This window comes from Agelaius tricolor, unplaced genomic scaffold (genome assembly GCF_023055355.1).
Source record: "Agelaius tricolor isolate 1412-34295 unplaced genomic scaffold, bAgeTri1.0.p SCAF_74, whole genome shotgun sequence".
In the NCBI taxonomy this organism is placed as follows: Eukaryota; Metazoa; Chordata; class Aves; order Passeriformes; family Icteridae; genus Agelaius; species Agelaius tricolor.
In genome coordinates, this window is record NW_027269334.1 from 535,325 (window position 1) to 551,479 (window position 16,155).

General features: G+C 39.7%; 1 protein-coding gene across 2 annotated transcripts in view; it reads left to right on the forward strand.

The window, feature by feature from the left end:
* Positions 1 to 16,155, forward strand: part of ANO2 (anoctamin 2) — a 118,515-nt gene that overhangs the window by 17,362 nt on the left and 84,998 nt on the right. For both annotated transcript variants that reach the window (XM_071418041.1, XM_071418040.1), the window contains exons 8-10: positions 6,978 to 7,112; positions 9,499 to 9,659; positions 13,546 to 13,628. In XM_071418041.1, the coding sequence (XP_071274142.1) occupies positions 6,978 to 7,112; positions 9,499 to 9,659; positions 13,546 to 13,628 (379 nt within the window). The remainder of the gene's footprint in view (positions 1 to 6,977; positions 7,113 to 9,498; positions 9,660 to 13,545; positions 13,629 to 16,155) is intronic.

Here is a 16,155-nt window from a genome sequence, read left to right on the forward strand (position 1 = left end):
AGGACCTACTTACTAAAATAAATACATGAAATTAATTCAGGGTCTGCAGTAAGGGTTAGCTATATGAACTTGAAAAGCAAGAAAACTCTCATGAAATACTATTTATTATAAATGAAAGATATTTAGGAAAAGATGCTGGTATTTGGGGTTCTCACTCTTGTGAGATGAATAAAATCACTTTAAATGAGATGAATAAGATCACAAAAATTATCTTGTGGAAACTGGAGATTAGAGGAGTGATGAGATGCAATGACCTCACATTTGTTCAAGTACAAAAAGGCAGAAAAGCAAGTTGTAATAGGTACTAAAAAAATAGGAAGTAAAAGACTAAGTAACCTCCTTTCCTAAAAGAAACTCCAAAAGAAAGGTTGATTCACATGAAATAAGTTACTCCTTATTTGTATTTGTTTCTTATAGAGAAAATATTATCTGTATAACTGAATGAATTGCTTCTTATATAGAGTGTCACTTGGTGCCCTGAGTTGTTTATAAAATGAAACTTACTTCCACACAGGTGAGCTCTGATTGACTTTCATTAGCTTTGAATTAGCCTCAGGTAGCCATGGATTTTTAATTTTCCAGGTTAGGAAGGTTGCGGACTTTCTAAAAAATGCTAAATATAGAGAATGAATAAAAGAAAGGTGAGGAGAGGCAGAGTGTCCATGGGTTGTCTTATGCATGAATTCTTGGATGTGACACTGTGTTGCTCCTGTTGAAAATGCCTTCCCTGAGCACAGTGTGCTGTGGTTTCTGCAGGCTCTGGGACATTTAGAACTTTTTTACACTAAGCACATGACAGGAAACATCAACAGAATAATGTAATCAGGCACTTAATCCTTTCAAAGCTGTTCTGAAGTTTTGTATTGTCCCAAAACAGAGAGGAGAATACAATTACAGTGCCTCTGACTACCCAGCATCGTGTTGTTTGCTTATCCATTTGGCAGTTGTCAGCCTTAATTTCTGTCTCAAACACATTACATGTCTACTTATTATGCTTCTATTGTTCTTTCTCCTACAGTCAGTAAACAAAGGCTTTTTTCAGTTTATAATCCATCACTACAAGCTATGCACTTTCAGCTGTATTCTGACAATTTCTTGGAATGGAAGCATAAGGTTTGTGAATCTGTGAGGCTTAGAGAGTGGTTTGTCCTAGTTTTACTTCTTTTCAAGGTTTGGCCTTTTGCTATTTTAAATTGCATTTAATACACAAATCCTGGCTATTATTATGAATTATTATTATTATCATAATCATCATCAATTATTATTATTAAAAATAATAATAGTATTTCCCCTGGGTTTTTGAATCCACTAGAATTTGAGAATTTGAATATCCCCTTCCTCCACAACATCAGCTTCTCCCTGCTACTCCGCTGAAGAGTTATTTTTCTTAAGAGCCAAAAAAACAAGGAAAAAACATAGTTTTACCTCTAAGTAAAATTTGCAGTTTCTGTTCTCCATGGAGTTGCAATATTTTGACAGAGGATTTTTTTCTTCTCCTATAAAGAATCACAATTAAAATTCCACAGTGCCTTGAAAGATAAATATATCTGTAATTTAGGTAAGTTTGACTCCAACCTTTTGTACCATTGGAGGAAATATATACCTAACGGCAAATATTTTTTAGGTAATGTTTTCAAACAAGATCTTTAATGAAAACAGCTTGATTAAATGGTTGTGGTGGCACATTTTTTCATTCTGTTTTCAGGGGAAAAGGTTCAGGTTCTAAAATCCATTCAAAACCACACTTTTAATCAATCTCTACTGGACATTCTTGATTTTTATGCCCGTTATAGGGGGGAAAAAGTGCTTTTACCTTGGACAAAGTCTCCTTTCTTTGTTTTCTGTATGCAGAACCAGCTGGCCTTTCTAAAGGACATTTTCTTTCCTACCCCAAACTCAGATGCATTGCAGTTTATCTGAGCTTCTGTAGTTGTTATTTTTCCCACTCTTAAAATTTTAATTAGAAAAGTTTTTCAGTCCCTTGGCATGTTGTTCCAAGGGGGATTGTCTTCTGCCAGGATCTTTTCTTGGCTTCCATATTGCTCCATTTAGTGCACTCTCTGAGTATCTGGATTTAGCACTGATATGTTCCTTCTTGAGAATCCTTGGATGGAATATGTGCTGTCAGGCACAACCCTGGTGGAAATCTCCACGATCTCTGAATGCACAGCAGCCTCAGTGCTGCTGCTGAGCAGTAATTCCACCCAGGTGTCCCAGATGGTTGTAATAAATGCTTGAATCTTGCCCTGAGAAAATTTTCAAGCGAAGAAAGAATGGCAAATCCAGAAAAGTTTCGACATAGGCAGCTCCACCTGGAGTGAAATCTTGGGGTGTTCGGCAGTATTCCTGATTGTCTTGTAGTGACTGGGGCTTTCTATATACTCCAGCAGTCTTTCTGAAAGAACTCTGCAGTTTTGAGATGGAAACTTCGGATGGTGGGAACTATTATCTCAGAATCAAATGAAATATCTCTGTTTTTAACTTACCATGTGCTAGAAATTGCTTCTCACTTTCTAAGGGTAGTCATAGTTCTACCTGCAGCATAATGGTTCATTTTCTTCTGGTTGCAAAAGTGCTGAAAGAATAAATTGTGTTCCTGGGGGCTGTTGCTGCAGGTCAGAGATGGAACATGGACCTGGACGGGGAAAATGTTTTAAACTAGCCTTGGCAGTAAAGGTGTTCTGACATGAAACTAAACTGCTTGTCCTCTTCCCCAACAGCAGAAATACCAGAATTTCACCGCCAAACTGTGCAAATAAGTTTATTTGAAGGCATTAGATGTATGTGTGACCATTTGCACAGGGGAAACCTACCCAAGAGGCAGCTGTAAATCAGTTTTGTTTTGCATAGAAACTATTGCATCTAAATGCCTTCTCCACCAAAAGGCTGGTGGAATGAAATGGAGACATGAAGTAACAGCTGGCCTAAAGTGGGCTGTGGAAATTTAAAAACTGAAGAGTTCTGCACCGATTTCCTGGTTAGGTGACTCAGTGTCCACAATGCCTTTTCCTTGCTTTTTTAGCTTTGTTCCTGAATGTCTCCAGAGTTCTTTCCATCGTGTGTCACGCACCACACGCTTTATTCACATTCCAGGTACCCACACTTGTTTTCACAGAATCAAAACTGAAGGGTTTTTTCCTTCTCTCTTTCTCCCCCCCTTCCCCAAACCTTAGTCTATTTATAAATTGCACAACTTGGCATGGGAGCACTATGGCCAACGTTTGAGCAGAGGGTTTAATAATCAGTTATTCTGTTTGATGTTGGTTTTGCAGCCAGACAGACCAAAGTGCATTGCAGATGTCTGATTTAAGTGTTATATGGGTAAAGCAGAGGGAACCGAGCCAATGTTTCTGCTGTGATCTTCTCAACACTTCTAATTCTGGGAGGGAATACACTTTCTACAGGTGGTTGTTGTTGCTGTTGCTGTTGGGAGTTTTTTAATGCTGTTTCTGATGATCTGCTGGAAGAGCAGCTTTTGTTCAGTTTGTTCAGGAGTTATGGGTAATTTGACCAAATCTTTCCTTAAAGACGTGATTCTTGTTCATGAGAACTCAGTACTTGGTAGGTGGTCATTTAACCAGCCTTTATAAAGTCTTCTAAAATGAGAAGCACAAAATTTCATCTTATGATATGTCAACATACATAAGAAAAGCCTTGATAGGAGCACTACACATTCTTTATCAAAGCCATTTGCCCTTTAGTTTGGGGATAACCCCTGCCTCCATGGAATATGTGTATATAAAGGGGCATTTCCCTTTGTGCCAGGGGCACACTTTTTGTGACATTCTACAGTATCCATGAGCACACACTTTAGCTTTGCCTGGATATATGTGAGGCATATGGGAATTAGCTACTGAGGTAGGGCAAGACTCTGGTCTCAATTCTCCTCTTTTGCCATGCCAGCTTAAATCGTAGATAATTCCTGTAGGATAATAAATCAGACTGGTTTTATCCCAATGTAAATGAGGGAACATGCCAAGTTCTTGGTGTAAATGTGTAAAAACTTGTAAAAATACTTTTTCTTGCCTTACATAATCCTCTACCCTTGAAGCACATTTTTTTCCTCCTCTGTTCATTTACTACTGAATCCAGCAGCAGCTGCAGTAGATGTTGATACAGGGGGTCACAGGTGTTTGCGCACCTTCACTGCTATTCAGAGGAACCAAAGAGTTCTTGGAATGTGTCACAGAAAAGACATGTCGGTGTCCTGTGTTCTTCTGACTTGATAAGCTCACATCTAAGTTGTTCATTATGTTTCCAAGCTCTGTCATTTCTTCTCCTTAGATTATTTCACTTTCTGGCACATTGGTGGACTGAGCTTGGGCAGAGCATCTTAATTATTTTCATTTTTCAAAACAGTTAAGTCACAAAACACAGTACAGTTTTCTTCTTAGCAACTGCATTTTTCCCATACTGCCAGGACATTGTTGAGCTCTTTTCACTTTCTTTTCGCATGGATACAAATAGCAACACTTCCCTTTATAGGTTACAGGTCACATTTCTCACTGGAAGGCTTAAAAATTTAAGGGGAAGCCTCTTGAGCCATAAACTTCAACTTTCATGACCCTGATCAGCTACTCTTTACTGCTGCTGGCATTTGAACTCTTTCTGTACCAATCTATGGTCCTTTGTCAAAAGAACAGAGAGTTTTGAACAACTTTGGACGATTTTTTTGTGCCTGCTCTGACCTATTTGAAACACTTTACTAGCTGTGCACATTCCCTATTTCTACAAACAGGGAAGCAGTAAGAAGATATAATCAGGATAATCTCCCTCTGGTCCTCCTTTTCCTGCTTTAGTGTCAAATTTAAGGTTGTCACTTCCCAGTCAGGAGGAAACTTGAGAGCAAATGGATCTTCCCTGTATCCTGTGCTGTTCCAACACCATTGCTGCTGTAAGTTGACTCACACAAGAGGCTTGAAGAAAACCTTTAGGCCTTCTGGTTAGTTCTATATTTCAATCAATTATTCCTTCTCTCATTTCATATTAAAAAAAGTGCATTAAAATGTGTGTGTTAAACAAGTTATAATAACAACATAGTATACTAACAAACAGGTATATTAAAACTATATATTTATTTTCAAATGTGAAAATAAAGGAAAGCTTCTTATAATTATCACCAAAATTACCTGGCATGTGCCAGGTAAGAGGGCAGTCCCACAGTATATGGCTTCTATTTGCCACAAATATTTATCATTTCATAAAATATATAATTTCATAAAATATGATATATCATATAATATTTCCTTGTATTCTCTTTACATCCATTGTCCCAAGGTGCTTCAAATCTTAACTTAGTGCCATTCAAGCCATGCTGTGATGATTTCACTTGTGCTGTTTGATAATTCATACAGTTTGTGGCTTAGGGTACCTTGCAGTATCAGGTGTAGAGGCTGTACTCTTTTCCTTGAAGATTCGTGAAATTTCACAAGTTCTGGATGACATCCCCTCATACTGAAGATAATGTTGTCTGTATATCTCCTTAAAATGCTTTTGTTGTGCTTTCCCCTTAAGGACTGTTCTAAAGCATAAGCAAGTTTGGTTGGACATGAGAAATAGAGGCACTCAAAGAAGGCAAAACTGAAATAGGCAGGATTGCACTGCCAGTTTTCCATGGGAGAGCCTGGAAGTGTGGAGTTAGCTGCAGCTGTGATGGTGTGAGAACAACAGCAGGATCAGTAGTAATAAAAATCCCTCACTGTTGCTTCCCTTATCCACCTCTTCTGAGATGGAAGTGACTGTGGAGTCTTTTCTTGCTGTTCCTTGGTTCTCTGCCATGATTGCACTCCTGCTCTGTCTCTCCTGTGGCATGTCTGGCCCTTAGACCCAACTTCTGGAGTAGAAGATTTCAGTTTGGGCCTCCAAAAATCTCATTTAAGCATTTTCAGTAGGAATGATGCAAATCTGGGGTGCTGAACTTGGATAAAACTTTCCTAAGGTAAATGGCATCAGAATAAATCTCGGACTGGGATTGTGCTCAACCTTTATGAGGGGGTTTTCTTTCTTTTATTAGACACAATATCATGAATTTATTGTAATTTTTGCTGCTGTCAAAGTGTAAATGTCTCACTGACTCACACTCTATGCCATGCCCTGAGTGCTGTCTTTGTAACTGCTTTCTGTACAACACTGTCCATCTTCTTCTCTGGCTTGTGAAATGTTTTTAACCTTGTTGGGTTTTATCTAAATTTTGGTGAATTCTTGAGTTCTATGAAGGTCTTTGGGTTTTGCAATATTTGTAATCACTCCTAACTGTACATTAGAATGATCAGTGAGGGTCATCCATGCTTAGTTTACTTCTTGCAGTGTGATTCATGAAGATGCTGGGCTGAGTTCTACCAGTTATTTATCAACATCTGCAGTGGGCTGTTCTTCAGAGCAGACACTGTTTTTTCTAACCACCTGTCCAGGGGCTGTTAACCTGACAAAATTATTCTTTCTGAAAAGCCAGTGCTAAGTGTGCAAGTAAACTTTCCTCCTTTAGCAGCAGTTCCAGATTAGTCATCTTTTAAGATACTAGAGGATGTTGTCAGTATGGTCCCATAGATGTTATTTCTATGACTCTCACTAACAGAATCCAGGAGTACAACAGAGGAAAAAAATTAATGTGCTCCTCTAAGGCATTAAGTATTTTCCAATGTTTTTTCCTATTTCACTGACTTCTTTTAAGAGATGCAAAGACCACTACAGTTTTCTCTGAACAGATATTATGTATTGCAGTGATACCTGCTTAATTTCAGCTCAGGAGAATGTACCAGGACCATCTTTAACTTCTCAAAACAGAGAAGCCCAAATTGCCAAATGCCTGAATCATCCCCTTCATTGGTCCTATTGTCTTCAAGATCCACAGGGTTTTCATTCATGTCTTTCACAATTCGTATTTTAACTTTCTGGGTCTGTTTAGTAGCTGTAAAACACATTTTAAAATTATATCCTTGGCATGTGCTTTTTCTTTTTCTTTTTTTCCTCTTTTTCAGGAAGTATTTTGGAGAAAAGATAGGACTTTATTTTGCATGGCTGGGTTTATACACAGAATTCCTTATTCCATCTTCAGTAGTTGGGATTATTGTATTTCTGTATGGATGTATAACCATCGAAAGTGACATTCCTAGGTAAGCTTATCTGTGATCCATTGTTTGTTATTTGAAAATTATAAGACTGTGCTTTTTCTTATTAATCTGTAGTGAGAATAACTGGTTTTAGTCGTCTGAAGAGCGGTGATGTATAATTACCAACCCTGCGAGCATGAAAAAAACACAGAGGCATTGAAAAGCTATTTGAAGGGCACATATTTATTTGATTGGTCAGTGTCTCACTTCCTGAAACAGAAATAGATAGTGAGTCCACTGTATTGAGTTTGTTTTCTAAGATATTAATTTGCTTTTTATGAGTACACATAGCTCACTGCTCAATCAGAAAGTTGTTGTATGAAACTCACCGAAATTAATGCCAACACTGTCCATGACTCTTGAAACACTTGATTCCCATTAAAATCAGACCATTTGTACAAGTAAGATGAACAATAGTACAAGACTTAGCAAATGCCAGCAGATCAAGGGATGTGATTCTGTCTCTTTGCCCCTCTCTGCTGAGCCCCCCCTGCAGAGCTGATGCAGCCCTGGGCCCAGCACAGGAAGGACAGGGAGCTGCTGGAGCCAGGCCAGAGCAGGAACACCAAGGGGATCAGAGGGATGGAGCAGCTCTGCTGGGAGGAAAGGCTGAGGGAATTGGGATTGTTCAGCCTGGAGAAGAGAAGGCTTTGAGGTGACCTCACTGTGGCCTTCTTCCAGTGCCTGCAGGGAGCCCACAGGAAAGAGGGAGAGCGACTTGACAGGGGCCTGGAGTGACAGGACAAGGGGGAATGGCTTCACACTGACAGAGAGCAGGTTTAGATTGGATATTGGGAAGAAATTGTTCCTGTGAGGGTGGTGAGGCCCTGGCACAGGTTGGCCAGAGCAGCTGTGGCTGCCCCATCCCTGGCAGTGTTCCAGGCCAGGTTGGATGGGGCTCTGAGCAACCTGGGATCGTAGGAGGTACCCTTGCACATGGCAGGGCAGTTGGAACTAGATGATCTTTAAGGTCCTTTCCAACTCAACCCATTCTATGATTCTATATTTGGTCTTCACAGTATTCCCCTTCTAGATACAAAATAATGTTGAGTTTTGTGTGTCCTGAGGGCAGTATACTACACAAAGACTGCCAAAGTGATACCGTGATGTTAATGTCTGCTTCCCAGTGGGAAAAAAAAAAAATCTGTGTCTGATCTGTGTTTGACTTCTGCTGGAGACAAGATACTGCAGTACTTGTATGCTGATCACACTCATGACAGTCCCTGAACTGTAAGCTTTTAAAATCACTGCAGTAGGAAAAGGTTACTGATAGGTAAATGATGAACAGCCCCACATCTGAGGCAGGGTCTGTTTTCTTAGCTTGATCTGAATAAATCTTGGTGCTTGTCAGGGTGAAAGCTTGTACTAACATTTAAAATCCAATGAGATTTATGGCTGAGATGTATCTGCAGCACCCTCTGCTGCCTTTTGAAATAGAGAATTACTGTAACAACATGAGACCTGGAAACAGCTGCATGCTTTTCAAACTATATAATATAAACATATTCATAATAGAGCTTGAATAGTCCTTTTTTTTCATTTGAAGTCATAAGGAAAAACCTATTTCAGGAGGGTCCATATAGGAACAATCATAATCACCGTATGCCAGCTATCACTGAAATAATGTGCCAACTCAGCTCATGATCCTGGCAAGGACATTTGAAGTTTGCACTACTCAGTTCACCTAAGTGAGACTGTGCAGGTATGAAAGGCTTTCACATCCAAACGTCATGGAAAGTACTGAAAGCATTCCCAGCCCTGACAAGAAGTGTTTGGCCTGTTAAAGTGATAATGATAATGTTTTTTTCAAAGAGTTTTAGAAACTGAATACATACATAGCAAACAAGACAGCGTTTAAATGATAGTAAAGATCTTAAAAGTAAAGATCTTAAAGTCTGTAAAAAATCTTTTCTCTCATATTTTTGTGCCACCATATAAAAAAATGCATATTTTGACAACAGCACTGAATTTCTTTTGACACCACTTCAGTCTTTTTTTTTCAGTGTTTTAAATCTGATCTGTATCAAATCACATAACTTGACTGCAGAGATGCAAACTCCACTTTTGTGTTTGAATTTTGGTTTTTTAGTGTGCTTAACCTTGTCTTCAGTGATGTTGTCTTCCTTAACTCACTAATACAGTGCATTGATCAGTCTGGTTGAGTGTTGCATCATTTTCCTGTTGGCAAGGTGCCTATAAGTGTTTAAAAAATTACTATCCATGGCAATGAACCTTGAAGAAACACACAGCTCCTGCTCTCTGCAAGGGCAGGCCACAGATATTGCAGACAGCTTGTAGTAGCTGTGATGTGCTGCTCGATATCAGTACTGCACATCCACAGTTTCTGAGCTGGGATACTCAGAGGAACCTGTGCCCTTGTCTGTCACAGCAAAGAGATGTGTGACCAACGCAATGCCTTCACCATGTGCCCCCTGTGTGACAAGTTCTGTGATTACTGGAACCTCAGCTCTGCCTGTGCCACTGCTCGAGCGAGTCACTTGTTTGACAACCCTGCCACAGTTTTCTTCTCCATCTTTATGGCTCTCTGGGGTAAGTATTGCTTTGCAAGCTATTTGGACTTTTCACGGCATAACAAAGTGCTGTTTGATTGAATGGGATCCCTATAGCTTTTGGAAGCTGGCAATCCTCAGAAGTCCAGGGAGAGCTGTCTGTATTGAGACTGGGGAAAGAAATATCACTATCAACAGAAAGCCCTGGAACAAATGGAGTTGTGTAGTTCAGAGAAGAAAAAAATGATTTTTCTTCCTCTGCTGTCGTGTTTAGAATCACAGAGTTATCAAGTCTGGAAAAGATCTAAAAGATCGTCAAGTTCAGCCTATGACTGATCTTCACCTTGTCAACTAAACCAGAGCACTGAGTGCCATGTTCAGTTGTTTATTAAACATCTCCAGGGATGGTGACTCCATCACCTCCCTGGGCAGCCCCTTCTAATGACAATGGGAAGAAATTCTTCTTGAAGTCCAACCTGAACCTCCCCTGGCATATTCTGAGGCCATTTTCTCCACAGAGGACATTGCACTGTTAATGGCACTTCTAAACATTGCCATGTATTTGCTAATTTTTCTTCATTTTCCATCAACATATCACACCCATTTAATACCTTCTGCATTTGGGACCAGAATGTATTTGAGGATTAGTATGGTGCAAACAGCTGAAAGGGTCTAATTTAGTCATGGTCCCACTTTCTTGTGGGACAATTCAGTCACATAATTTTATCAAAATTTTATGGGATTCCAAGAGCAATGGGGCCACTATCATTTAAATTGTAATATATTTTAGAATATTCCATTTCAACAAGCTTTGTTTTCTTTAATGGCAAATATCCCTGTCTCCATGAGGATATCAAAACACTTCATAAACATGAATGAATGCATTGTAGTATTACTCCTATTTTTCTGACCTCACCTCTGCCCTGGAAAGCATGTGTACTGTGCTTGCATGAATTTTTGCTGGTGTTATGCTCTCCTTTACTCTACAGCTTGTTTATTGTAAAGTTAAACGTGTTATTGCTACTGTAAAATGATTTTTTTATTTCCTATTCATTGTTCCCAAAATGAGATTATCATTCTTAATATGAAACTGAGAAAATATGTTATTCTGTTATAGCCATCCCTCTGCAGCCAGTGTGTTATTCTTTGCAAGCCTATTAAGATTTTACAGCTTGTTTGAGAAAGGTCTGATTGGTGACTTGGCATTGGGTGAGGACAGCAGAAGGTTTTTAAGGAACTTGCAGACAGAACACATCACATGGAAGCAAGAAGCATTTATTTACCAGTTCCTGGAAGCCCTAGAGCAAACATTAGAGAGAATTATGACTGAGAAATAGAAAAAAGAAGATTATTTATAGACTCTCAGAAGAATTCATTATACTACTTCAGATTACAGGGTAGACTGGCAGATTAAGTGTCACCTGCTGCTGTGAAGCTTAAGATAAATAAAATATAATTTTCCTGACAAAGAAACTCTACTGTAAACTGGCATCCATGCAAATGGCAATTGCCACGGAACCTCATCCATAAAAATTGTATTTTAGTATCAGCAATGCAAGGTGCAAAAGAAAATGTTGATATATCCTTGCACTCAGACAAATTAGTGGAATCTGTTATGGAACAGAACAGGATGAAAAGTTCCATATGCATTGCTTTTAAAAAAAGGCATATAAAAATAACAAAATTCTTTCAGAGCTGTAGCCCTCCTCCAAAAAATGTTTCCCACAGATTAGAAAAGTCTGTTCTTGGAACTATGATAACTGAGCTTGTCAGTTCAAGAAAATACAGCTGGCACACACAAAAAGCAACAAAGCAAAATAATGGAGTCTTTACTAACTCTGCCCAGCTTTCATATTAAGTATTACATTACATCAAATTTTGCTGCCCTACTATTAGAGGCTGTGCTGGCTATAGCTAGAGCTCAATCTGTTTAATGGCAGAGCTCACTCACACACTCATTCCAGCTGTATAGTTAAAAGAGCAAACTGTGGTGATCTGGGGCGGCTTAATTTCGTGAGGGTGTTGGGCACAGGAATTCATTTGTCTCGCTTGTCTTCTCCCATTCTTTAGAAAGCAGAAGGCTTCCTATGGTTAATATCTCCAAAGGAATCATGCTTTAAGTGGCTGATCCTGATTCCTCATGAAGTATCTTTGTGATTCTAGCAGTCCTGCTGCAAATGTCCATATTCAGAGTAATGCCTGGCTGACTGGGCTTGATGTCACTGGTGTTCTGGTGTAAATTTCAGTGTCAGATACCCTAATTAGAAATTTTACAGAATCACAAATCACCCAAATGGGTTGGAAGGGACCTTAAACCTCATTCAGTTCCAGCTGCCCTGCCATGGACAGGGACACCTTCCACTATCCCAGGTTGCTCGGAGCCCCATCCAGCCTGGCCTTGGACACTTCCAGGGATAGGGCAGCCACAGCTTCTCTGGGAAACTTGTGCCAGGGCCTCACCATCCTCACAAGGAAGAATTTCTTTCCAATATCCAATCCAAACCTGCTCTCTGTCAGTTTAGTTTTTCTGCTGGTGTAAGTCAGCTCAGATGTGCTGATTTCAGAGCAGCTGCTGCATCAAGCCAAGTACGTTTTTATAGAGCTAAATGTTGAACTGAGCTTTTGTATTACAGAAAAGAATGGAATGAGTAATAGCACCCTAGAAAATAACCAAATGTTTTTGTTTTTAGGATATCTAAAAACCCTTGAGTTTTCAAACCATGCTAAACAAAGCTTTTATATGTTCTCTCTTCTAAAAGGGATGAACACAGATAGCAACTTCATTGCTTAATGTCTGGATTTGCTTTCAGTGTGCTGCCAGTCCTGTCTTTAAATGATATTTATTTCTTATATAATGGGATGATACCTGTGAAGAAAATATTTGCAGCTAACTGTTGGGATAGATAATGACTTATAAGAGCCAGGTTATTTTCACAGAGTTCCCACTTTTCTCAGTATTATCTGACAGTGTAGATGCAGTTAAGAGAAGCTGATTGGATTCTCCACTGTTGTCTGTCTTGTGGGGTTATCTACAGGATGTTCAAAGTGATATAAACACTGCTGTGATCTAACAGTGTTTTTACAATACCCTTTTCACCCACTGAAGAAGTGAGGTGAAGCATAAGAAAATGAAAAACAGTGCCCCAGGTTTTATAGGTACAGCTTTATTGGTAGAGTTTTGGTGTTTTTAGTTGGCAGGTACCAGTTTAGCATTGATATTGTTATTGTTATCTGAAAATACCTGTCCACAACCCAAGATATAGAAGTGCTTTTTCTAATACATCTGTAAGTCCATAAATTAGGAGCAACTAGGAAAAGGGCTATACTGAGTTAACATCAATTATGAGAGGACAGCCAGGAGAAAAATATGTAAATATGGGACAAGATGAAAATATCTGTTCCTTCTTATTAGTAAAAAAAGGAGAGGCAGAAGGCTGAACCAGAGGCCAGCCCTTTAGGGCAAAATCACCATGTCTTTGACAGTAAAAAGCATTTTTACATTGAAATATATTACATGCAATATATTTCAAAATATCTCTTTCTACATCTTCCTAGGGATCCTAGTTATTTCAGTAGCAGGCTAAACCTACCTCAGAATGCTTCATGCTGAATTAGGAGAGATGATGTCGTTCATGGATATTCACAGTTATGGTCTCAGTTCCATTCCCTGACAAGACCTTAACAGTGGCTCTGGACAACCCATGTTCCATCTTTCTGTATTTTATTTTTAAAAGGTAGTAATTATTGTCCCACTGCTTTGCTTGAATTCTTTGTTAAAATTGGGCCTGAGGCTATTTCTTAGTTCTTAATTTTAAAGGGTCTAGCATAACAGGATTCAAATATACGTTGAAGCTTATAAGTAACACAAATGTTTACCAAAAGGCTTTGGATTTATCATTTTTTAAATTGTTTAATTTCTTTTAAAGCTACCATGTTCCTTGAACAATGGAAGCGTTTGCAGATGAGATTGAGTTACTTCTGGGATCTAACTGGACTGGAAGAAGAAGAGGTAAATCTCCTCTCCCTGGGCTAATTTACTGTGTTAATTATTCTATAGATGCATATTATAAAAGCATTGATGTATAGATTGCTCATGAGTGTTCTCCAGCCCAATGCAGTTTGTAGCTGTGTTTAGATAAAGGACTGTAACTGATACAGTTTGAGTATTAATGTTTATTTAGCAAATCCTCACCTATATCTTACTGTTCAGCACTCTGAAGTTAATAATGAATGTTGAAAAGGCTTATAAGGTAAGAACAGATCATGTTTTGCTGAGAATGCCCATCTGCCATTGTACAGTGTGCAATAACACAATGACAACTGAATAAATACTTTGTCATGTCACTTCATAATGTGTAACATGAATTCTTTGTGATGATGACAGCCACAGGTCACAGTACCATCAGCAATTTTTGCATCGAGGTCTGGGTGGACATCTATGATGCCTTAGGTACATCATCCTGAGCTCAAGGTGCTCACCAACAGAGCTGTTTCAAAACAATAAATAGTGCGGGTTTATTCAGAAAGAGCTTTCCAATGAGCCATGGGGTCTCCAGACATAACCTGAACTGACTGAAAATGAGATGTACTCGTTTATTGGTATTTAAAATGTCCCTGATTTTGTTCATAGTTTCATCCTTTGATTTGCTCTAATGATTCTCTCTCATCCAAGGATTCATTTCTAACCCTGACTAAAGAAAGTGCACTGACTAAAATCATAAATAATTGTCATACTAAGAACAGGTAGACTTGGGACTTTCCCCTGGCATTAGATGCTGAGATGTCTCTAGAACAGGGTCATATTCCCAGCATCTTGGTTTGCTGGGAGGATTTGAATCCATGTTTTCTCTTCATGTTCCACCAAAGTTCCTTAAACAACAAGCCACCTACAAGTCTTCAGCCCTGCTAGTAGAGCTCAGCTCAAACAGGAGATAAATAACAGGAGCAAATACCATAGGGGAAAAGCAAGCTGACATGATGGACTTCATGATATAGCATGGTAGTGATGTTATTCCTCTATTTCCTATTTCCCAGATCAAAATATTTGGATAAAACAAAACAAAAACAAATTAAAAAAAAAAAGGAAACAAAACAAAACCCAAACCAAAAAAGACCCTGAGAACAGACAGCACACTCTAGTATTCCTCTTCTTCCATCACTATCCCATAATGCAGAAATATTCCTTCACTGCTGACTTGGCAACAACCTCCTCTCTTTTGTCTCTGTTTCTCAGCTTTTTCATGACTGTCTCCCCTGTTATGATGTGGATGATGCTCACAGTACAACCCAGTACTCCCAGTCTGTGAGTTGTCACGCAAACCCAGTGCATTAGCACATCACAAATTACAGCTTGTCCCACATGGGATGTCAAACTGCTCCCTGCCAGAGATGTACCAACTGCAGGGCAAACTGAGAGGCTGGTGAGCAAACTCTGGGTGGGCTCTGTGGCATATTTGATGAACCACCTTATTTTTCTGATTTTCTGAAGGCCTCCACCATCAGAAAATAGGAGGACACCTGCTGGATGAAGGGGAGTGGGAATGGGTCCTACTTGGGGAGGTAATTAAAATTCCTTGTGACACCCATCACCTACCCAGGTGCCACTTCAGAACCGGTATAAGGCTCTGGATGAGAAGGGTCAGCCAGATGATGTAGAAGAAAATTATCTGCCCAGTTACGCTTCATCTGTGAGAAGGATCACCACCTGTAACATCAAAAAGAAAAAGGTATAGTCGTAGTGGGTGACTCCCTTCTGAGGGGAACAGAGGGCCCCATATGTTGACTTGACCCATCCCACAGAGAGATTTTCTGCCTCCCTGGGGCCTGGGTATGGGATATTATCAAGAGACTCCCTGGGCTGATTTGGCCCTCTGATTATTATCCACTGCTGATACTCCAGGCCGGCAATGATGAGATTAAAAAGAGGAGTGTCAGGACAATTAAAAGGGACTTTAGGGCACTGGGTCAAGTGGTTGATAAGGAAGGAGCACAGGTGGTGTTCTGGTCAGTCCCTTTGGTGGCAGAGACAAACAACAAGAAGGAATAGGAGAGCCCACATTACCAACAAGTGGCTCAAGGATTTGTGTCATCAGCAGAATTTTGGGTTCTCTGATCATGGAGCAACTTTTAAGGCACCTGGCTTGCTGGAACCAGATGGACTTCATCTCTCTGTTAAGGGCAGAAGGATTTGGCTTGTGAACTGGCAGAACTCACTGAGAGGGCTTTAAACTAGTTGGAAGGGGAAAGTGACGCAGCTAGGCTCTCTGGAAGCAGGCCCAAGTGTGGTTTTAGGAGATTTAGGAGTGAAATTAGTAGCCCAGCTGAAGTGCATGCATACCAATGCACTCACCATGGGTAACAAACAAGAAGAGCTGGAGGCCACGGTGCAGCAGCAGAGCTATGATGTAATTGCCATCACGGAAATATGGTGGGATGACTCTCACAGCTGGAGTGCTGCACTGGATGGCTAGAAGCTCTTCAGAAGAGACAGGAAAGGGATAAGAGGTAGAGGGGTGGCCCTTTGTATTAGGGAGGCT